The sequence below is a fragment of the Neoarthrinium moseri genome (assembly GCF_022829205.1).
Source record: "Neoarthrinium moseri strain CBS 164.80 chromosome Unknown scaffold53_Wmoseri_CBS_16480, whole genome shotgun sequence".
Taxonomy (NCBI): Eukaryota; Fungi; Ascomycota; class Sordariomycetes; order Amphisphaeriales; family Apiosporaceae; genus Neoarthrinium; species Neoarthrinium moseri.
In genome coordinates, this window is record NW_026055167.1 from 136,774 (window position 1) to 160,622 (window position 23,849).

The 23,849-nt window shown below is 53.1% G+C and overlaps 6 protein-coding genes across 6 annotated transcripts; 5 read left to right on the forward strand and 1 right to left on the reverse strand.

Moving 5' to 3' along the window:
* Positions 1 to 594: 594 nt before the first annotated feature.
* JN550_010382 (uncharacterized protein) lies at positions 595 to 1,083 on the forward strand (the record flags this gene model as incomplete). Its single annotated transcript, XM_049308630.1, has 1 exon — positions 595 to 1,083. One exon carries the CDS (start codon positions 595 to 597, stop codon positions 1,081 to 1,083), a length of 489 nt encoding a protein of 162 aa, XP_049167662.1.
* Positions 1,084 to 1,356: 273 nt separating this feature from the next.
* JN550_010383 (uncharacterized protein) lies at positions 1,357 to 2,505 on the reverse strand (the record flags this gene model as incomplete). Its single annotated transcript, XM_049308631.1, has 1 exon — positions 1,357 to 2,505. One exon carries the CDS (start codon positions 2,503 to 2,505, stop codon positions 1,357 to 1,359), a length of 1,149 nt encoding a protein of 382 aa, XP_049167663.1.
* Positions 2,506 to 2,735: 230 nt separating this feature from the next.
* Positions 2,736 to 3,050, forward strand: JN550_010384 (uncharacterized protein; the record flags this gene model as incomplete). The annotated part of the gene is made up of 1 exon (XM_049308632.1): positions 2,736 to 3,050. One exon carries the CDS (start codon positions 2,736 to 2,738, stop codon positions 3,048 to 3,050), a length of 315 nt encoding a protein of 104 aa, XP_049167664.1.
* Positions 3,051 to 6,268: 3,218 nt separating this feature from the next.
* On the forward strand, positions 6,269 to 7,975 carry JN550_010385 (uncharacterized protein; the record flags this gene model as incomplete). The annotated part of the gene is made up of 1 exon (XM_049308633.1): positions 6,269 to 7,975. One exon carries the CDS (start codon positions 6,269 to 6,271, stop codon positions 7,973 to 7,975), a length of 1,707 nt encoding a protein of 568 aa, XP_049167665.1.
* Positions 7,976 to 11,025: 3,050 nt separating this feature from the next.
* Positions 11,026 to 12,603, forward strand: JN550_010386 (uncharacterized protein; the record flags this gene model as incomplete). The annotated part of the gene is made up of 1 exon (XM_049308635.1): positions 11,026 to 12,603. One exon carries the CDS (start codon positions 11,026 to 11,028, stop codon positions 12,601 to 12,603), a length of 1,578 nt encoding a protein of 525 aa, XP_049167666.1.
* Positions 12,604 to 20,730: 8,127 nt separating this feature from the next.
* Positions 20,731 to 22,647, forward strand: JN550_010387 (uncharacterized protein; the record flags this gene model as incomplete). Its single annotated transcript, XM_049308636.1, has 1 exon — positions 20,731 to 22,647. One exon carries the CDS (start codon positions 20,731 to 20,733, stop codon positions 22,645 to 22,647), a length of 1,917 nt encoding a protein of 638 aa, XP_049167667.1.
* Between the last annotated feature and the right edge of the window lie 1,202 nt (positions 22,648 to 23,849).

Here is a 23,849-nt window from a genome sequence, read left to right on the forward strand (position 1 = left end):
TTACGTGGTCTGCTGTCAGCTTCTACCAAACAGCAGGACAAAGGCTCTATAGGAGATGAACTACCCCAAATCAACTGAGATTTTCTAAAAGTTTCACATCGCCATCAATCTGTCAAGGGCGTTCAAATGAGGTATCAACAGCCTCAAAGTTGCCGTGACCTGCTTGTGATTGAAGCGCTTACACTCGAGCCCGTTTATGGTTCACGATGCAGCCAGCATTTGTAGTTACCATTTCCATTACTCATGATGAAGTGAAAAGGCCCAGTCCCTTACGTTGGGTAGATTTCTTGGTCTCACAGTTGCCACAAACTATGTCATTTGACCAGTTGCGCCCATGTATGGGGTTCAGATGACTCTGCCCGCCAACACCCCAACTTCGCATCAGGTTACTCTGCGGAGATGCTTCCAGGGGGGCGGTCACACACACTTATGGAGTCTGCAAGGAGCACGCTCATTATAGAAAGAGGTGTTTGTCTGTTTGGAAATTATGGACTCACGGAGAGCCTCGACATAGATTATTTAGAAGTAAACCCATTATTATCATTTTTTTTTTTCATGTCACAGCAGAGGCCTGGCAAACTTGGGGACGACAACATGGTCTCTATGCAAGCAAATATGATATCCTTCGTCGCCCTCTGGCCCTTGATCACCGCGGTTGCGAGCCCTCCGTCGCTTGCTGCCTTCTATTCCAGCGCCCCGTTCAAGAACGCAGACGACAACACCACCAGCTGCCAAAATAGCTCACTGCTGAACAACCAGCTGAGTTCCAAGTCTCCCAGGGCCGAAGACTGCCAGGCGATCGGCAGCTATGCCGCGGAACACCACGGGGAATGGGAAATACCTGGATCAGCAGGCACGCCGTGGCTGCTGCTGCACTTTGAAGGCACATGTGCACTCGTTGCACGCCCAGGACCGGGTAACAGGCTGGACACGCTGGTTGGAAGCGCAGATGTGGCTGAGATCGCAGGTCTAGCGTATGACGGGAGCAGCGGGACACGGAATGAGGCTCAAGGAACGTGGGAACGTTGCGGGTGTGATGCTTGTAGTGCTGCCGTTCAATGGTGGTTCACGGGCGACTTCTAGCGATACAGTACCTAGGTAGACTGTATCATAGAGCCAGGGAAGCATATCGCACAGGCCTGGATAAGGGTTTTATCCAGCACGCCCTGATATCCGACACATTAGGTCTCGGAAGTCTTGAAGCAACTGCACAGGTATATGACAACCGTGCCCGAGAGTGCTATGCAGAACTTCCATCTCTCGAACACTTGCAGATACACACGGTGGAAACGTTGTCAATTAGGGGTATACCTGCTAAACCAAAATATCACTCATATTCATATCGTAACTCAGCCGTCAGTCGCCACTTATTTTGGCATGCCTGAAATATTTCATGCCAACCCACGCCGTGACAACCCACACCCAAGCCATGATGCAAGTCAAAATCAGCAAGCTCGGGTAATAACCCACAATGGGCAAAGTTGGATCGTCCTCAAACTCGGGGGGTGCATACGGCGTCGTGCCAACGTCCCACGCCCAGCTCCATACTCCCAGGCAGCTCCCCATGCCGGTCACGAAGACAACCCACGTGACGATCAGTATCACCCAGCCCCACCATTCCGTTTCGCTGTAGTCATACTCTTCCACGGGTACCGGTAGTGGGGATGGGCTGAGCCCCTGTAGAGAAAGCGGTGATTTCGCATGCTTGATGGATCTCCGCCGCTGTAGCGACAGCGACGGGGCGCGGGCCGGCTTGAAGTACGATTCGGAGCCGGACGAGAGAGACGCCAGACCTGGCCGTAGAGGCGACGGGTTGTGTTGTTTTATAGACAGGATATCTTCCTCGTCTGTAGTCGATGTGTATGATATCGAAGGACTCGTCATCTGAGGCTCGACTGAGGGCACTGGAGGGGGCGGGTGTGTGGGCATCTCTGCCCGGCGGGCGTAGCCGTCCATGGAGGGGCGCGGCGTGACGTCCGATATGCCCAGGCCGAGGCCGGGCGAGTCCATGGGAGCCGGGCTCAGGACAAGCTCGCTCGCCGTCGTCACGATGCCGCCCTTGGCGGGGGGCGGGGCCTGGGTCGGCTGCGACGTCGCGGCGGTGTCAATGTCCAGCGGCCTCGGCTCTCTCCTGTCCCTCTGGGCGCCGCGACCAAGCAGGGCGACCTTGCGCAACGAGCCCTTCCGCCTCCGCGTCTGCTGCTGCTGCTGCTGTTGCTGTTGCTCCTTCAAAGGCTGCTGATGGTCGGGGGAGGAAGCGTCGGGGCGGGGAGGTCGGTTCAAGGCGTCTTGGGCAATGTCGATGTGGCGCGCGTCCCTGAGGTTGGACTTGCTTTCGGCGGTGCGCATGAAGGGAAACTTTGATAGGATGCCGCCGCCCGAGCCGCTGCGTTTGCGGTTCTGGGTGTGCGCGGCCGCGGGCGCAGGCGCAGGCGCGGTAACGGGGATGATCTGACCGTTGGCTGCGCCGGCCGAGATGGGTCTTGGTGGTGGTGTGTTCTCCATCGTGCTCATCTGCCGTCGCTCAACTGCTGCTCTCGTATTGGACTTTGGGGCTAAGGGCAACTCTGGCGCCCATCATGGTCCGTCGTGGTGGGTCTGGCTCGTGGATCGCTCGGTGAGGCCTTGTTGAGCATGTTCCGGCGCCGAGGGTCTGTGGGAGGCTGCTTTGCACATACACGGGGTCGCTCCAAACTCTCAATCGTGAGCCTCAGGAAGCTGCTGTTGCTGCGACCATGGCGACGAAGCGCTTTCGAGTTGGCCATGCCATGGCAAGAGAGACGCGCGGTGGAGCCAGCGACGCCAAAGCACCAGAGCACCCCCTACCCCCTGTATTGGAACTAAAACTTAGCACGCTTATCACTGTACGGACCAAGTGCAGTACTATTACACAGCAGGTGGAAGCTGTCGTCGTCCTATTCGCCCTAAATCGCGGCATCGCCCCACATCGCCGGCCCCTGCCGCGTAGACTCTCTGCCGCGGATCTGGCCGGAGCACTCCCGGCACCGCGACAAATCAGAGACCGGGATTTAAATGGTCTCGAGACGTGAGCTCTCAGGAGGGACGGTCAGGGGTAAGGGCATTGGGTAGTCAACAAGTCCGAGGCCGTTCTACACTGCTAGCTTCGATTGCCATGACTACGGTAGAGCCCTCCTCTGCGGCTCGGGAATATGTGGAGATCAGTTCGTCTGGATATCGCCATAGACAACTAACTATTTGGAAAAGCCGGAGACGATCGGCCTGGCCAAAGGGTCTCGTGCCTTACGGACGCCACCGTTCTACGAGGCCCCGAGGCTGGAGGACGAGGTCTTCCTCCAAGGCACTCGTCTTGTTTCCAATACGGCTTGTTTCCCCCACAGCTTCGAAAGAGGAATGTTTCCAATACCCGTCTAAGATGCGGAACTTGCTCCGTCTTGTTGGTTCTCTTTGGTCACCGCGATCGCGACTTCCATAAGGGAAGACCAATTAGCATAGGACAGGAACAAGCTATCACCCACGCGTACTCTCAAGCGAAAGAAGAATGGATCCTCTCAGACCATGGAGTCGATAATGAAAGACCCACAGACCCGCAGACATCTTACCAAATTCTCCCATGGCCAAGTTCATATCCCTAGATATGTGATGAACGATAAGTATATCAGCTGAGGGCCATGCACTTCATCGTGGGATGCATGTCTCACCGTGTCTAGACTGTCGAGCTGTTCCATTTGATGCTCCAAGATACACACAACCCACCGGTGAGAGTTTTGAATACATGTCCATGTTGACCTCGACAGGGCCTCGGTTGCCTCGCTACCTCGGCTTTGAGATCACATTCTACCAACCCAGTACCGCTACGAAAGAGGCAGTGTGTCAAGCCGGGGTCAGCCCACAGTATAAAAAGAAACCATCACATGTTTGTGCTGCTACCGCCAAGTAGGTGGAAGAGACCTCGAATCATAGGCTCATGGTGGAACTCGTGTCCACGAAGCAAACAAGATCTTTTCCCTGAGCGTCTGCATATGCTACGCAGTGTAAGCGCTGATTGTGTCGCCGCATATACCCATACCCCTCATCTACCCCTGACTTGGTTGAAAGTTCGGGCGAGGATGGCCCTCGGCTCCTGCCAAACAACTGAATGTGGGGTAGTTGGTGGTGCGTATACTCCAAAATGGCGGACTGCAACGTCTTGGCGTCCAGCCGTCCACCTGAACACGGAGAACAGGGTTTAGCAAGTTGTCACCAGCGGTGTCCATTCGGCCGAGACATCTACTGGAACAGTGGGAGCTTGGAGAACCAGTTCAGGTCTCTCTGCACATAGGCGACCATATCCTGGTGAAGGATCTATCAGGGCAGCATCATCGGAATATAACAAGTATCCCCGGGGCGTGGTGCTTAAAAAGTAGTAAAAGGATCCCCAAGTCGACATCCTTCTGTAAGGCGAGACCTTGAAGGACGGTAAATGAGGTTTGCCTCGTGAATCTGTAATGGGACGGGACTAGACACTTGTAATGGCAAAGGCTGCCCTGGGTTCCATAACTGCCTATGAATTTATATGGGTCTGTAGTACCACTCTACTTCAATGCGGAACTCAGGTTTCACTCTGGGTCGAGGAAATACGGTCTGGTGCTCTATCTAACACCCATATCATTACATACCCTATTGAATAGTACGCATATTGGGCCGACCTTCGGCCTGCACCTATGAAGCCAATACGTTTCTTCCCAGACCATACAACATCTCTTAAACTCTTGCTAGGCGTAATGCACAAGTGTTGGCTCTTGTTATGCAGCATGTCCAGATTGGTGTTTCTATGCTCGAATAACACGTGTTTGACTCCACTTGAGTATGGGTAACTCCAAGCCATGTTGCTTTGAATCAAAACTCTTACGTACGATCTTGCGTTGGACATTTCCGTTTCCAAATGCAGAGATGGTGCGGCAACTACGTGAGGTCGTACAGAGTTTCTACTATCCGAACGTACGACCGCCGAGTATAGGGCGGATGAGGCTGGTTCGAAGTGCTCGTCACTTTTGGTGCATCGATGTGACGCTGCCTCAGGACAACCGGTTATTGTCTCCACTCGCCACCTATATAAGAATTGTGGTAAACTTGAGTGCCTGGAATGGGTGCCAACTCGCGATAGCCTTCTGTCATATGTTGATGCAGCTCGACACGGTTGCTGTGAGCAGGCGTGACCAGCGCAAGTGAAGCAACAAGCTTTGTTCGACTTGATCTGCGGCTGGCAAAGGGCAGCGGTGCCAATGATCATCAGGGGTATCATTTAGGGGAAAGAGGGTGGGTGCGGAGCGTGCGGAGCGTGCGGAATGCTACCTCGCCAAATTGATCTGCGGTTACCTTCTTCCTCTGACTGCTACGTCACCCGAAGTCAGATTCAAAATGTAGGTCGAATCGAACAAGGGTCTGGAGTGAATCGCATACGAGACATTGGAAGGTCAGAGGTGGAATTATATGTCAGAATAAATCATTGTGTGAATGTGTAGATCATTCCGCGCCATCTTCCTGTTAAGGTATTCAACAAGTATTCGACGTCGATGGATTTGGGTTCTAGAAACGACGGACACCTTACAGATTGTTTGCATCTTGGGATCAGGAGAGAGATAGACGGACTATTAGTGTTTAACTTGATTCGAAACAAACCTAGAGGACGAAAAGCAAGACTTATACCTCGGGACGAACGATAAGGTTGACTTTTCTCCCTTTTCTTTCAGGTATTCATGCCGTCCGCAGCGAATCACGTATTAGATAGGACAAGAGCTTTGAAATTTTTACTAAATTCATCTCTCACGTAAAACTGGAGGGATACAGTCAACACATCTCTATAGCTACGCACTCTGTCTTGAGCAGAACGCTGTCGATGAAGAAGCCTCGCTCTAATTTCCCTGTTTGGCTACCACATCGCCTGCATAGTTGATGCAACAACCAGATCAGAGTCTTGAGTCAACATATCATCGGAGCACAACATATCTCCGGGAACCCGACAACTCGGCTTCAGATGCTCATATACCCTCCGCTGCGGGGAATCGTGTCTAGGTTCTTGGTTGTTTGACACAGAATCGTTGGTTCGATCTTCGTTGATGTCATCCACTCAAGATGGACTGATTTGAGTCCGAGGGTGTGCATGTGCAAAGGATCAATAGTGAGCCCACCAAAGTACCATAGACTCTGTGGGGTCTTGATTGAAGCATAAAAGGAATCCAATCTGCTGCATGGAAAACTTGAAAACTCGTCCTCCAGTATCCAAGTCTCATTGCGAGTGACCTTCATCATGAAGACTTCTTCATTGACCTTTAACTGCCTGTTCTCCTTCTGTTTGGGTGTGCTGGCTGACGAGACGATCAAGCGTGTTGGCAGTCCCACGGTAGTGATTCCATCCCCGGATGCAACTATCATTGGAGTTCCTGTTGGCATTGTTGAGTCATTTCAAGGACTACCTTTTGCACAGCCACCAGTTGGGCCTTTGCGATACAATGTTCCACAGCCTTTGAAGCAAGACCAGTCTTTGGGTACGATCAACGCCTTGGCTGTTGGACCAACCTGTCCTCAGACTCTGCTTGATACAAGCTTTACAGATGGCTTGCCAGCGGAGGCCCTCGCAGTGCTCAAGAACACGACGCTCTTCCAATCCACCGGAAACGTCAGCGAAGATTGCCTGTATCTCAACGTGTTTCGACCAGCAGGTATTGACTCTTCAGCAAAACTCCCTGTCCTCTTCTGGATGCATGGAGGAGGGTTCGAGATGGGCTTCACCATGACGTCTGAGGGTGTTCCTTTCGTAACAGATTCCATTGGACAGGGCAAGCCTATCATCTTCGTCGCTGCAACATATCGGGTCGGAGGTTTTGGCTTCCTGGCTGGCAAAGAGGTTCTGGAGGCCGGCGTTGCCAACCTCGGTCTGCTAGACCAGCGACAAGCGATGAAATGGGTGGCTGATAATATTGAAGCATTCGGCGGCGACCCCGACAAGGTCACTATTTGGGGTGAATCAGCCGGGTCCATCTCAGTATTCGACCATCTCATCCTTTACGATGGAGACAACTCTTACAACGGCAAGCCTCTATTCCGTGCAGGGATTATGAACTCGGGGAGCGTCGTTCCTGCGGATTCTGTCGATTGCCCCAAGGCCCAATCGGTATATGATCAAATCGTGGAGAAGGTGAAATGTTCGAGTGCATCGGATACCCTCCAGTGCCTTCGCGACGCGGACTTTCAAACACTGCTTGATGCCATCGCAGAAATACCAACTTTCACTTCGTACCAATCCATTGCACTGCACTTCTTGCCCAGACCGGACGGGAAAGCCCTGACCAAGTCCCCAGACCAATTACTGCAGGAGGGCAAATTTGCCAAGGTCCCGATCATCATTGGAGACGAAGAGGATGAAGGGACGCTCTGGTCGCTTGCGCAACCTAACATTACCACAACGGCTGAAGTTGCAGACTATTTGAATGAATACTTCTTCCACCACGCTTCCCAGCAGGAAATGGACGATTTCGTGGCGACATACCAAACCATCACTGAAGATGGGTCACCTTTCCGCACTGGTCTCTTGAACAACTGGTATCCTCAATATAAACGATTGGCTGCTATCCTGGGGGATCTGGCTTTCACCCTCAGTCGACGTTATTTCCTTAACATTCGACATGCTGTCGCTTCTGATTTGCCGGCTTGGTCATATATGTCGTCGTACAATTACGGTCTACCAATTCTGGGAACGGTGCACGGAAGCGACATTCTTCACATCGTCTGGGGCATTCCATACGATTATGCAACCCGTACCATGCACTCCTATTATTTGTCTTTCATACACGATCTCGATCCCAACTCGAATAACGACGCCCCGGAATGGCCCCAGTGGTACGAATCAAACAAGCTATTGAACCTTTACTCAGGCTACCAGCAGTTCATTACGGACGATTTTCGATCTGACTCATATGAATGGATCAGCAAGCACGTGCCACAGCTTACGATGTGATGGTCTTCCCCTGGGAGTAGAGATTACTATTGGTATAAGCGTTAGTAAAACTAGGGAGTTTGTTTCAAGGAGATTTCATGTTCTGCCGAAAGATTTGAGGAAAACTGGTGATTTCCAATGTAGTTTGTGCGTCACGGTAAAGACGTCTGTGAAGACCTGCAGCAATATACGAGTACTAAATTTATAATATGATAGCTCACCTATAGTATAGCAAGTCACGTGATCGATGGGTGTATAAGACAAAGCTTGCAGAAGCCCTTGTTCAGTCAGACGTTTTGTATCACTTATACTGCTGCCAAACAACACTTTTTTCGTTATATCTGATGCTTGGTTCATCAACTATACTGAAAGTCGCTCCACCAACCCGCCCGCCGCTCCAATGAAGACCCTATCTCTGGGATATAAAACAACAATGAGATTTGAGGCCACGCTAATTGCAAGATTCTCGCCCAGATCTCCGTCTCGTGTTCCTTTGTTCTCATCAAAGCTCCAACAGATTCTTGTCGTTTCTTCGTCTCCTTGCTCCCTGTATCTACACACATCGACTTGCCTTGTCTTCGTACTGTTTTTCTTCTTCACTCAATTGTTCGGTATGTCAAGTCCTTTCCTTCTCCATCCTTGTGGCGTTCAACTGGAGTATAAGATTGTGCGGTCTTCTCTTTCTAGCAGAGTTCCGAGCCCTTATGGTCCAGCAACCGCCAGAGTCGATTGAGACACTTGGTTTCCTATTCTGGCGGGACTCAATCCTAACATTTCTTCTCTGGCCACTCGGGTGCTCTTTGTATTCTATTATCCTCACAAACCTACCGTGTTCTTTTCATTGATCCGCCTTATTCCTGTCGAGCTGCAACGTCTAGCTTTGAAAAGCGTAGATCAAGAATTCATCGAATACCTTCTGGACTTCATCATCGCTTACAAAATGTAGTTTTCTCATTTGCGTGTGTGTGATGACAATCATCTGTATCCACCTGTGATAACTTGAAGAGCCTTTGCCTGGATGATGGTGGTGGACAGGTGGCAGATGGGTGTGGGAAGATGTTCATTTTGATTCTAGCGAGTATTGTGAAAACCATGAGAGTTTGGCGTTGAAATCACGCTGATTGATTATGCTCCATGCCGAATGGCTTTCAGGCGATTATGCACTAGCAGGGTGGCATGATTGTGGCCGATTCCGGAGGCGACGCCTTAAGAATAAACTCAGGTCAGGTAGAGCTGGGGAATGGACAGCATGTGAATGGGATATCAGATTCTCCATCTCTTCCTCGTCCTGCCTCTGTATACGAAACGGAAGTTTCTGTGCCACGCACCTAGAAGATGCCTTGTTTTCGACGGGAAACTTGAGCTATGAGAAGAGTTTGCACAGTGATTGACGATGGTTTATCGTTGTCTCAGGGCTTCTTAAGATAACTTGGGCGTAAAGTAGACTGTAGCAGTCTCTGCACCCGATGAAGATATATATTGTGAATTGTTGAGAATGGCAGGTCTGGACTGTCACTATTATATAACACCTTGGTCCGGCGCGTTGATGAGAGCTGCATCGCTTCCTTACGTCTGCCAGGGCTAGGGCATAGGCACTGACAGGCACCAGCGTACTAGTAGTCGAGAACGTCTGTAGCTCCCATCACTTCCACGCAATACTTCAGAATTATGGCGGAAACCCTGGGCAGAGGAAATCGTGACAGCTGTGAGGGTGGGTGATGCAGGACTTGGGCTGTAACTCAACGTGAGCAGGAGGATGGTCTGACCAGCATTGTCCGACTTCTCTGTGTTGCTTTGCAGGGAGCGTAGAACCAACGCATTCTGTGTCTCGAGCCAGCTTATCGGTATACTCACTCGACCCATATCTTTCTGTAGCGGCAGGGCTGTCGTTGCGCTTGGTTTCATTTGGTTTGATGGAAGTTGAATATTTCCGAAGAAGTACATGTTGATCATCTGCTAGAAGAGGTCTGTGAACTGTGGGCACAGTAGGTATAGCATGCTTGGTGGGAAATGGTTAGTGTTGATTGGCCCACAGAACGGTGCATCGGAGGATCCATGTTACCAGTAGGCCGTGTCACGTATTACCCGCGGGAACCTCGCGGACCAAGCCACGACAGCAAGTTTCAGGAATGGTGAATCGATATACCCTTTTATCGCTGCAGTGCTCGTACTCAAAAGGAAGGGAGAGCACCTTAGAAGGCTGTCAATAGAACCTCGATGACTTTTTCGTCACGGATGGCAGGGACAACTGGCACCAAAGCCCACAATATCCCGCACCTTGTAAGCGAACAGAGCGGTAAAAATTAACCGTGGCAGATGGATTCACAGTGACAACAACAGCTTACACGCAAAGTTGGTTGTCTACTCGTCATGCATTGAGCCAATCTCGAAGGAAAGGGCCAGGCAGCTGAACAGGACGTGTCAGACATCCCTTGGCGCTGCGCAGCTGGAGCAGCCGGCAAAGCGTCGCCTGATCCATCAATCCGACCGAAAATCAGCGAACGTCATTGCCACTTCAGCGAGAGGGTGTGCAGCGTATCTCTTTCCAGTCGTATACGGATCGCGACTGGAAGAGAGACTGGGGAAAAGTAGGCGCAGGCCAGCGGTTGGTCATTGTCGAGCGAGACTACCCGTAACGAAGTACCTAACTTAAGCAACTTAGGCGCCTGAGTTTGGTTGTCAAGCTACTTAAGTAGTTAGTTAGCACGTCAGTTAAGTCAGGCTCTTGGTTACTTATGGAAAGCAAGCACTCTGGACGTCCATGCGCGGTCACAGGCGGAGGTCTCACTCAATCCAGCCTCTCGTCGCATTTCCGTCCTCTTGACTCTCCCGAGACAGCGGATCAAAGATTGCACTGCCAAAGCAAAGCTCAAAGCTCAAAACAAACAGTCAATGCCGCCTTCTGCTTTCGTCTTCAGCGCATTTCCCATTTCCGACCTGGCCATCCACCATCTCAATCGGGCCAAGCGTCAGGGACAGATCGCTAGCCGCCTGTAATCTAACCCGCTCTTGGCCACTGGCTGGACCGCCTGCCCACTTGGATCCCCCGTGGTATTGATCTCTCGTCGCCCATGAGCATTGGATGCGACTCATCGATGGCTCCTGGCAGCCGACCCCCTCCGATCACCATCCTCCCCGACATCTTACCCAGCGTAGAGCTGCCCTCGTCTCCCGACCAGACCAGCAGCCCGGCCGCAGCACCCGGAGCCGGCCACAGGAGTAACAACAGCGCGCCGCTTCTGCGCTTCCCCGACGATCACCTGGGGCATGACTCTTGCGAACGCCTAGACGAGCCCTTCTATGACCCGAACCGTCTCTCGCCTGTAGCGCCGACCTTTGCCCTTCCTCACAGTCCCGGCCTGCTGTCACCGACACTCTCGCCTGCAATGGCCGCGCATTCCTCAACCGCCGCCAATGGCGGTTTCAACAAGGAGAACACGCCGCCGATCGAGATACCAGGCGCGAACCACAACCCCTTCAATTTCCAGACCCAAGTCATATCTACGTCTCCAGTCAAGCCAAACGTAGGCCAGCGCCGCGGCCACAGATACAAGCACAGTTCCATATCGGCACAGCATCAGATCTTTCAAGAGCCGCCGCCCAGGCCGCCATTGGCTCTACCCCGCGACCTCCCTATACCCACCTTGAAGGAGGCGTGGAAGTCCATGTCCACTGACCAGCGCCGGCGCCTGTACTGGTGCTGCTGTCATCTTCTCGTGGCATGCACCGTCTTCCTGTCAGCCCACGGCTCGCTTGCCATGACTGCCCTCTCGCACTTGGTCTTCTTCGATGTCGGGAGCGCATTGATATGTGTGGCCGTGGATGTCTTGGGCAACTTCGAGGTCTGGAAGCGGAGCAGTATTCGCCACCCTTTTGGTCTTGAGCGCGCCGAGGTCTTGGCTGGCTTTGCCACCAGTGTCTTCCTGATATTCGGCGGCTTCGACCTGGTGAGCCACAACCTCAAGCATGTGCTCGAGGGATTGGGCGGGCATGAGTCGCATCATCCCGAACCACACAGTCATGGGCCGCGCGTTCAGTCGGGCCATTTGGATATCACGAGCTTGACTGCCATCATCGCTACGCTTGTGAGTGCCTACGGCCTGCGAAACCATGGGCGAATTAGCAAAATCATGCGTGTCAGTTATCTGGCCAGCCTGCCGAGCATCCTGTCGAACCCGTTCCATTTTCTGACCTTGTCGACATCGTTCCTGATGTTGCTACTGCCGCTCCTCTCGATTCCGATCCCAGTGTGGCTGGACAGCTCCGTATGTGGTCTAGTTGCCGTCTCCATGTTTGGCCTGGGCTCGCGGCTTGCTATTGCCCAAGGGCTGATGCTGCTGATGTCGTATGGCGGGCGATCTGGCTCCTCGGGCAAGAACAAGGATGTCGGAGTGGCGGACGTGGTGAGCGAGATTGAAGCCGAGCCGAGCGTCGAGCGCGTAGAGGAGGCGCAATTCTGGCAGGTTCACTATGGACTATGCATGGCAAACCTGAAATTGTGCGTGTCGAAGGGTTGTGATGATAGCGCTTTGAGTAAGCTACGAACACGCATCTCTACACTGGTACAAAATCGTTTAGGGGAGGGTTACGGCAAAGGGAACAGTCTGCGGTGGGAAGTCAGTCTGCAAACAAGGACAGACTCCAAGTAGACCGGTTACGTGTGTGTTTTGGAGGATAATTATATACTCGGCATTGGAGGGTGTTTCGACAAACATCCTCGTACGCTGGATATTATGACGAGACCAACCATCGCGATTCTTGTATATAATTACACTGGAAATACTCATCTATACATCTTGCATGTGAATGTGAAGACACTCCATGAATTCCCTCATCTTATCGATCCTGAGAGACCTTGATGGCATGTGATGTTCTGATAACACAACTTGTACCAATTCTCCTGTACTTTGCTTGAGTGCTGTGCCACACGTGGCTGGGGTGCTGGCATATGTATGGTGGCTGGTGCTGGCGGTCCACTTTTCCGATTTATTTCAAACATCGTATCAAATTTTCATTTGCGGACCCTTCCTTTTGTTCTCTCACAACTACTTCAGCACACAGGAACGCATGTTCGATGGAACGAAACAAGGTCCGCAGACCAGTGACTACTGCTTGGCGTCGACTTACAAATCCCGTACTGTTCTTTCGGAACTGAACTTGGTAAGAATCATGCGTCACCGGATGATATCCTGGCGAGCTCGCGCTCGGCCGCGCTCTCTTAGATTTGGCTTCCATGCTGCAAATGCGTTCAGCTTTTTTTCTTCCTCTGCCCCCTCCAGCCTTACAACTACCTCGAGGCGTTAGACTAGAGCCCACGCGTTGTATTTGTATCATTTTGCACCTCTTTGAACCGCTTCTAAAAATGCTAGAGCTTGCCGCCTCGATCTGTCCCAACAGCGAGCAAGTGTGGACAGTGAAGCAAGATGGAAACAACGCCCTGGTCGAATACTTATTCTTCCGGGGTTCCCGCGGGTGCTGTGGTCGCCTCTCCTCGTTTCAGATGAGGGAGGCGCTTCGTGCTTGAGGGAGACATACCGATGCCGTGTAGTGATATGTTGTATGTGTGCGTCTGTGAGACGTAGTCTGTATGTTTAGGCCTGATGATGATGATTCGCTTCTTTACCACTGCTATTGACCTCCTTTAATGATCTCTTCGCGATCACATGCTGCTCGATTTGTGTTCATCTAGCATATGTTGTCGGTAATGTATGCACACTGGAAGACACGAGCGGTACCGCCCAAGGTAGCCGTTAGGGGTATCAACCGTCCTAAACTGCTAAGTTTACATGATTTATCCAGACTTGTTGTAATGCTTCATAGGCCAACTAGTCTTACTGTGATTTCATCAGCGATTCTCATGACCTGTACTTAAAATGACCACATATAGAAACTCGCCACGCTACCACGAAGGCATCGGTTCCACTTACACCCGAGCCGGCGGTTGCGTTGCCCAGTACCTTGGGTTCAAGAAGCTGTCCAATGCATAGGGGTTTTTGACTTGCAATCTGGCCAACATTGTATCCATGGGAGGCCATTGTTATGCAGATGGCCAGGAAAAAAGGGGAAAGAAAGAACCCCCCCTCCCCCCCTTTGGCCGACGAATCTAGAATCCATTGGCGCTGTAATTCCAAGCATGCCGTCGGTACACTTCTCACGAGTTTAATTCGATATGGTATTGTAACCACTAAAAGTGCCATAAGCAGCAAGCAGCTTCTAAGTTTGGCTGAAAAATGTGAATGAATCACTTTGGCAGTCGTACAATGCTCGCCGCCGACTGATTGGGTAAACAGATAGACGGATACCTACAACTACGATAGATAATGCAAGGATCCTGGGTGGCGCCCACTTACACATTGGCTCTGAACAAAAAAACGTGCAGGACAGGCCAATACAATTGGTAGCAGTGAGGCGTGCAAAACTGTCAAGAGGCGCTGCTATCGGTTGCAAGAAGAAACAAGGGCTGATCATAGAGTTTGCAGGTGACATGGCTGCTTCCTAGCTCTTTCAAAGCGTCAGGTTCTGGCCAAGAGTAATGGGACGAGAAGAGATGAGAGGTGGCTTGTTCTGCTGGGCTCGATCTCTTTTCTACGAAGCATATGATATACTGTCTTCCTATATTGTGCTTTAAGCTTCAGCTGAGTCGGTTAATAGTGCAATGAGTTCTCTAATACCGCTGCTGGTCATTGTCATCAACATCGCTGCCTGTGTCCTTCCTCATACCTTCGTGTCTTCGAGCCCCTTGAAGGAGACTTTGAGATGCAATGAGTTGTGAGGAAACTGCGTGAGAACTAGGATCGTTCCCCGAATGGCTATTCGTCAACCTGTTGGACTCTTCAATTAATTACACACAGTTGCACTGCGCTAAGAGAAAAAACAACCCTCGTCGGCCAATTCAAGACGCATGACTTTAGACTCATGATTACTGGTACGCGACTGAGGAACCCGAGGGAAGGATTCGCTAGATTATGCTACGATATTCTGCTATGTGCCAGACGGCTCTGCAATGCTCTGGGCCACGCCATTATCGTTTCAGGCACTCCACAGATGAGCTTTAGCCATGTCCATATGAACTGATTTCTTCTTGGTCTTGCTTTGGAAAGGTAATCATTCCTAATCTTGGAGGAGGACAAGAAACTACTGGTCGGTAACGAGCATATCAAGTGGGCTTCCAAGTAAGACCAGTGCCTCAAGAAGTCAATGCTTTCCCGCGACCGCCTTACTGGTCCGTCTTGGCCATGTGAAGCTTATCTAACATGGGCAGAGACGTGCATGGCCGTCCACTTACAAGCCCCCTGGTCGTCTACCGGGGTCCCATATAGGTAGCATCGTGATCTTATGGGACTCTGCGAGGTGGAGATCAGAGCTCGGTTTGAATCAAGCTCTTGACATCTGGCCAAAGCACAATTCCCCCGTCGGTACACGTCGCAAAGCGCGTCGGGGCGCAAGTCAGCATACGAGCACACGAGAAGAAACTCACGTGGCGATGTGACCTTGGGGTCGGCCCCCCCCCCTCTGACATCGAGACATACAGCGTTTCATCCCACGGGGGAAAACATTCCTACTATTTCCAACACCCCGGGATATGGCTTTGGGATGGCAGAACAAGGCAGAATTATCTGACGCAACATTTGGCGTCAATGTTCCTTTAGAAGAACGACGATATGGGTGCCGGCGAGGCGGCCAGTCAAACTTGCCTAGAAATTCAGCCTCGGCGTCATATTACCTCGAACAGTTAAACCACACTAAAGCTCGTACTATGTAACCCCCATGTCCCCCCATGCCGAGTGCACAGACACCACCACAACCCGGTTGGCCCTTGCTTAACCCAGCCGGCCGCGCCGTGATGAGGGCCCGGCCTACGGGGCTGGCACAAACCCTTAATGCACGACATCGATTCTAGCAGGGCCGCCACCGTCAGTGGGCGTTCCAACGAATCGTGGACGTCTCAGATGGCTTGACTGCGTGATCCCGAAGCCAAGCAGAGTTCAGTGAGGTCCAAGCCACTGGGATCAACCGACCTGACGCTTGACGCAATGCCTCGTCGCAGACCGCCAATTGAGAGGCTGGCGCTAGTTGCAATAGGCTGATCTTCCGTGGTAAGCGCCGCCGGAGCGGCAACGATGGGGTTCGGAACCAATCGTTCCAAGTGTCGGTTCCCATATCTCACCTTCGGCGCCCTTCCACCGATCCGAGTAAGTACATGGACCGAACTGGGCCTGCAAAGGAGGTTGTATTAATAGACGAGCGGCAAACCAGCCATTTGGGGGACGCAGGATGAGCAAGTGAGAACCAACGAGGACTCGTTTGCGATGGGTACTGGTGAGCCGCAGAAACATGGAGGATTGCACGCTGTATCAGGGGCTCAGCCGCGCGATTGTCGGTTGGCCTGGTCGGCTGGTATAAGGCTTGCTAACAAATAGTGTGCGGCTGGGACGATCAAGGACGGTGTTTTACTACAACCGCGAGACTTTCTGGCATGCACTCTGCAGGGCAATACTCTGGACCTTTCCAGCACCAGTCCAATGGCGCAATACCATATGGAGTTCCTCGAGAGTACTATTCGCTCGAACCATTGCTGCAACGAGTTTTCTGCAGGTATATGATTGGTTAACCAAAGAGACCTGGAAGAACCTTACGAGTTGAAATAAGAGGGGAAAAGGGAGTCAAGCTGTCGAGGCTCTGTGTCCTGACTAGCGCTTGCAGGTGTGCAACAACGGTCTTGATGCGGTGTCGGTCCGGCACCCAGCCTGCTGCTGATCGCGGGAGTAGTAATTGGCGACGGGACTGGATGCAGATTAGCGTATGTTGTTGCATCTCACAATGCAACCCAAGAGCGCTGAGACCTCTGGAGAATAGTCCCCGTCAAGTAGCTCGCTCGGTCCAGGCTCCGGTGCATCTGCCGCGTGATTCGGGTGGCAATAGGTCGAACAGTAACCCGGGTTATGAACACACGGAGCACCACTCAGGGCCATAGTACGGGCAAGCGTGATGCATGCTGCGTGTGGGTGTGTGAGGGGGAAGTATTGTGTGGCATCAATGTAGGGATGGATCATTGGAGGTGGGAAGTACACAATGTGAATACCGCGCACGTACACACCGAGCTGGGTGTGCCCATACTGATCTGGGCGAGGCGGGGAATCTGGATTGTGATAGGAGGACGAAGTTAACCCCACGATGCCGTCTTAGTAATTCAGGAGGTATCGGAATGGGTCGGCGGCGAGGGTACGCTAGAAGGTCCCGAGGGACTGAATCAGTTATGACAAGTTACAGTGGATGGTCTATCGACAGCAAAAAGCAGCGAGCCGGTCTCATCGCAACGGCAAGAGTGGGTGTGTTCAGCGGGACACGATCCACAATGCCAAGGTGTGAGAACAGACTCGGCGTGACTACTGTGTATTGCTTGGCTTGGAGAACCTCAGTTGCTCAGAACCCACAGACGTGTGCCAGATCGGTGGTTGGCAAGGTTGGCATTGGCATTGGCGACGATTGGGTCGTGAACCTCGCAAGCCCACAGACAATTGGAGTGGAGAGAGTGCAACGCAGGGCTAGGCACTCGGTAATAACAAAGCACGCAAGCAGAAGATCGGAGGACAGGCGAGGTTGGTTGCGAACCGGAGGATCCTCCCAACCTACGGGCCTACGCCCATAATCATTCACCTGACGCTGATGAGAGAGCCGGCGGGAAGATCTCCTTGCAACGTTGATCCAATCGAGGCCCTAATCGACTTTTGGGGTCTTGCCTTAGCTTGCATGTCCCTTTTCGCCTCCTCATTCTGGAAATCTCATTGACTAATGACGGCCTCGAGAAGCTCAGGAGGACCAGGAGGGTCCACTCTCGGGTGTTTGGCAGACTAAAATTCAGGGTCCTCGTTGGTCCAGTATGCAGGAGGTCATCAGGGTCATGAGGAAGCGGAGTCCTTTCGTCCTCTTTCATTGATTCATTGATTTATCCATCCATCCATTCAGGCATTCAGCGAATACGTTGAAGCAAAGCAGTTTTCCAGCATGCTGTATGTAGTTACAGCACTCAAGGTTTCAAGCAGCATGGGAGCCTGGGTGATTTCAACGTTTGCACACGTCAAAAACAACGCCTCCCGCCATTAACTCAAGGTTGGTCTCTCGGTAAGAACGCCGTAACCAACTTAGTTCTTGCGTCTCAGATGGAGTGTAGAATGATCAGCATCGGGGCTCGTTACCTGGCAAGCCTGGGCAGGGACCCTCCTATGAACAATGATCGACGGGCATCTTGTGCGGTTGAGTCCCAGGCCTAGCCAGCTGGGTAAATTCCGTGACGAGACAGCGAGCGACAGCTGAAGCTATCCGTTTCCGGCACCTCCAGTTTCCAAGCTGCCTAAGTTACTCTGTAGTGTGTACATAGGTACACGACAGCGCTTGGCTCAGTTGGCTGGACCACGAGAATAGGGAGGTCTCCGAAAGGCAGACATTGCTTAACGAGGTATCGTGGCGGATGGTTTACAATATGGCCATTTCTAGGGCCCAATATTCGAAGCGCCAGTATCACATCTGTTGTTATGATAGATTATAAGAATACCTACCCAAAGATAGCAATGCGTTTCTCTACTGGGTACCACGGGTAGCAGCTTTTAGCAGCTACTAAGTAAGTTATGGTACGCCACAATCACCAGCAGAAGGCGGCCCGGGAGGCCCGATGCTTTGTCAGGCCGGGGCTGACGAATTCGCTCGCCCAGGTAGCACTGCTCTGAAGCTTTGGCATTTTGGACCTGGAATAGGAAGGACGAGGACGGCAAACAGAAAAGAGAATTTCTGAGAGCAAAGCTTTTCGTCAAACGTCATGGCAACTCCAAGCTCAAAGGATTTTCCCCCCCTTCGTCCCCTTGTCGGGTGGATTCCGTGTGTGAGTGGCCATGTCTGTCTCCAGTCTCCAGCCTCCGTGCCACTGGCGGTTTCGTTCACGCCGAAAATGCAGTGAACTGCATGCAGATTGGGGTCGGGGTCTCTGGTGTGGCAGGGGGGCGAACAACCGACTGCAGGCTTTCAGCGTCGAGCTCGCGCAAAGCTCGAACATGCAGCTGGGAAAAGCATGAGGGGGGGATTTCAGGTGTGTTGGCATTGGAGGACGACGATGGTGCTGATGAATTCAAAGAAAGATGGTGCCGTAACCCGCGAAGACAAAGAGGCGGTCAACCGCCTATGTAAACAGACTGTCGGACGAGATCGAGGACCTTGGTGCCGTAATTTGCGGGATTGCGTATGTTGTTATTGGGCCCGAGTGCAGTGCAATCTCTCACATGGGCGTGTCTAGTGCCGATGCCGCCACCCTCCACCCGTGGTTCATGGCAAACTGGACTCTGGAGACGGGCGAGCAGGCGAGACGGGGCAGGGTGGCAGGGTGGCCACGCTGCCACGAGGCGTGTTAGGGCGCCTTGGGCACCCAGTGCGCGCAGCACGGCAGAGCAGTACCTAGGTAGGGCGCCAGAACTACAGAGCGCCAGGGCGCCAGGGCGCTAGAACGCTGGAAGCCCCCAGGAGCTCGAGTTGGGAGGCGCCGCAGCCTGTAGGTACCTTGGTAGGTACGAGTTGCTGTAGCCCGTGTTGGCTCTGTTAGGCCGTAGCGTAGCGGCGCATGCACTGGGCCGGGACCCTGGTCAGGCCTGTCATGTCATGTCTGGCTGGCTGGCTGGCTGGCTCTCTCTTCTCGCTCTCTCCCGTCTCTCTCTCTCTCCCCCCTACCAGCCGACGACTTTAAGGTTCTTTTCCAACCGTCGGGGTCTGCAGCCAGTTTCGCTCATCCAAGTCTCATCTTCCACCGTTCCGTGCTCGCCTCCTCCACCTCACGACTTCAACCACCACAGCCCTAACCCCCTTCGCCCATCATCACCGTCCCTTCCCTCCATTCATCTGGATGGAGTTGAGTGCTGCCGTCTAGAGAACTGCGTGGAGAAGGAGATTTTTCGGGTTTCTCTCGTCTCTTCCCGGATTTCTCGAGTCGTGTTCCACCTGTAAAAAAAAGGACTTGAAACCTGGTGCTGCACCTTCTGAGGCATTTGGTCACTGTTCCTTCGATTCGCCCGTCCCGAGTCCACGAGCCGATTTAAAAATCGATGCAGACAAGTCCGACCGCTGGTTGAAGCCATTACGACCTGATACGAAGAAACGGTTTTTTTTTTTCTTTCCATATCGTCAGCGCAAGCGGTGCAGGGCCAGCCACCGGCGCAGGCGTGAACATTGTTTTCTTTGCCTTGGGCACCCGGCCCCATCGACCGCCCCCTTCTCGACCAGACAGGCGGCCGATTCATCAACATCAACAATCAGTTCCCAGTTGCATGGGCAAGAATCGGGATTGCCCATCCATCAACTGCTCTTCAAGAACCACACGGGTGCGACCGAGGTGTTTGAGGCCCGTTTCCCCCCCGTCGTCTGCGGCATTGCCCAATTTCGCACTATTCCCACCAGCGGAGTGCTTGCCTGTGTGCATTAACGACTCCGCATTGATCCTCAAACGCGTTCATCTCAATCAAGCAACTCCCGCTCCAGAAAGGGGTCTGTGGACTTCTCTGTTCCCTTTATATACTATAGCGGGATCGAATCCTCTGTGCACCGCTTCGGCTTCCGCTTCACCTGGCCGCCGCCACACTGCAGTGAGGTAGACGAGGGCATACGCCTGATTCCCGCGGGTAAGGCCTTTGCTGACCTGACCTGACCCGGCTTCGGCTCCCATCTGGGAAACACCAAGCCTCGCCCACCTGGGGCTTCGAGCATCTCACACAAGCGTCACTTGCACAAAATCCGACAACATGAGGGAAGTCAACTTCAGCATCCCCAACGTCAACAAGGCGTCGGTTGGCATCACCACCGCCCTCTACGACCGACGGGCCCTCGACTGCACATCAACTCTCCCCCTGATCAACTCGCTCAACCATCTCGCATACCTCACCACATCATCGGCTCGCATTCGCGACATCCTGACGGTCGATGGGGGCATCGAGAGGCTGGTCTGCATCCTGAAGCAGGGCCGGAGCAAGGACATGATGGACATGTGGAAGTGGAACCTCGCCTTCCAGTGCGTCGTCAATATCGGTGTTCGTGGCACCGAAGGCGTCCGCACTCGGGTCGTCGAGGCTGACATGGTCCCTGTCATCGCTACCATTCTGGACAACTACATCAAGGTTGTCGAGAAGTGCCGGGAGAAGGCCGAGGAGGCTAAGCAGAAGCACTACAACGACCACCACCATCGCCACCGCAGCCACTCCCACCGGGACCCCTCCTCCAAGTCCTCCTCGTTCACGAACCGCTCAGGCCGCGCAGACATCGACCAGCGATCCTTCCGCCGCCAGGCCCCGCCTCCCTCGATCGACGTGTCCGCCGCCACCTTTGCCGGCCCCTCGACAGCGGCCGCGAGTGAGCACGGAAACAACGACGCCACGAGCACCCCGTCCATCACCCCGCTCCCTACCACCTCGCCCCCGGAACGGGCTACATTCTCGGGCCACCGACACCACCATCACCACCACCACCATCACAGGCACGAGACTCGCCAGAATGTTGCTTCGCCGTCCCGTCCGGCCATTCAGCCACTAGCATCTGCCGTGCCCAACTTGAACATCGATGGTACTCCGGAGGGATTCATCCGGCCCGTCCGTGACATTGATCGGCTGCCGTCCATGGTTCCTGTCTTCCCTCACCCGAACCTCAACATCTCGCAGCCGGCGTCCCCCACGACTCCGCTGCCTCCGCCCCAGGTGCGCTCGCCCGCCGTGCGTCCCGCTTCGGCCCTCGGCCCCAACGGACGATCGCGAAGACGCCCTTCGATCAGACACCAGAACTCGACAGCCGATACGATGGCCGACACCGATGATCTGAACACGGAGAGCGTGCAGTCGGACGAGTCCCAAGATGCGGAGATGTCAGGGACCAACGAGATTCAGCCTGCCGTAGGCATTCAGGATATCGCCATGGAGGAGGGCGACAGCACGCTGGCTGGCGCTGCCCTAGAGCTGACCACGCCGACTGTGTCCGAGGTCCCGGAAGCCGGCACCTTCAACATCACGCACCGTGGTCCTGTGGATGGGAGCATCCCCAACAATGCCCCCACGCCGGTCCCGACTATTGGCCTCTCCCCCAACAGACCCGTCATAGCTGCTCCTCAGCCCGGCTTGCCCAACCACTCGAGCGTTCCTCGATACCTCTTGGACCGACCTCTTCCCCCCAACCCGCAGATGCTGGCCGCGATGCCCAGAGAAGAAGACGTTCTGATGTCCTTGCAACTGCTCGCATACGTTTCGAAATACTGTAACCTGCGGTCGTACTTCCAGAAGAGCCACTTGGTTCCTCGCCTTAAGATTGGAAAGGAGCTGCAGCTCCTGGACGGCGACAACGTTACACCTGAGTCCTTGGAGGAGGAGGACTACGAGGAGGAGTACCTTCTGCCCAACGACTTCAACATCTTCCCGCTTGTGGAGAAGTTCACCGTGCGATACCACAGCACCGACATGCAGTACTGGGCTGGAGTGGTGATGCGAAACCTCTGCCGCAAGGATGATACTCGCGGCGGCATCCGACAGTGCGCCTACTATCAATGTGGTAAATGGGAGGAGTTCACTCGGCAGTTTGCTAAGTGCCGTCGGTGCCGCCGAACGAAGTACTGCAGCAAGGAGTGCCAGAAGAGTGCCTGGGCATTCCACCGTCACTGGTGTGTCCAAGCCTCGCAATGACCTTGACGATCACATGATGATTTGGATTCTCTTCGAACCCATCATTCAGCCCTGGCGTTATTCAGCATAATGTCTATTCCACGTGCCCGATGCTCTCCTATCGGGTGAAACTGCATGGCGAAGCAAGCATTTCACGAAACACGGCGTCTGCGCTCTGATACCACTGCTATTCCTTCTTGCATCATGGATTTCCTTTGTCACCATCGCTCTCTGGGTTCGACACGCTTTTCTTTTTTTTTTTTTTTTCTGGAGTTGGGGCATTTTCATCAGCCCTTCATGTAGCCGACCAAACAAAACGATTTGATCAGGCGGGCCATTTGTTTCTTGTTTTGTTTTTTTGGGGGGGGGGGGAAGAGGACGAAAGTCGTCCAGCGTTCCTGGGGACTGCCGTCTCTACGTATCGTCCAGAGGCCTATCACGAGCGTCGACCACGACTTCTGGAGGATCCGAGCCGCTGATGGGCCAGAGAAGTGGATGGGCCCTGCCGGGTTTAGCAAGGGAGAGAATTAGAGGTTACTCTCTCTGCCATTGTGTATGGGAAATGGGTCAAGACAGTAATCAGATGGCTGGCATGTCATCAACACAGTGAGAAAGAGGTCACGTTCTCCTTGACGCAGTATGAGCGAAAACGGGATCAATACCCAGCGGGATGCTCAGACTAGAGAGGCACTTGGAGATAGGAACTCAGGGGGGCATCCGAAGCCCACAGCAGATAATGGCTTCTCAGAACTCGACCTCGTGACAGTCCACCTCTGTATCTTTTATATTGCAAAATGAAGAAAGATCAAGTACACCATTGTGTTGACCCTGTGTTCCGTGCCAAGCGAGCGGCCGTTGGCTGTCATTGCGTTTAATATGTCATACTGGGGCCAAATGCCCAACTTCAAACTTGAGCAACTACCAACAGTGTCTCGTTGCTCGCACTTCATTGCTGCAGGACAGGGAAGAGGGAAAAAACAAAGAGCCCGCGCCTGATGCGTCAAATACAGTAAACGCTGACTGTCTGTGTAACCTTAGACTCAGGTAACGATAAACCTTCCTGTCCGTACCTAGGTACCTGCACCGTGGACGGTGTCTTCGGTTCGGGTGCCTTTCCTGATCCCGTAGATGATAACATACCTAGTCAAGAGCTTAAGTTCAGGTGACCGCCACCGAACACCCCCCCAATCGGTGTCGGCACCTCCCTTACTCCCGCGCTACTT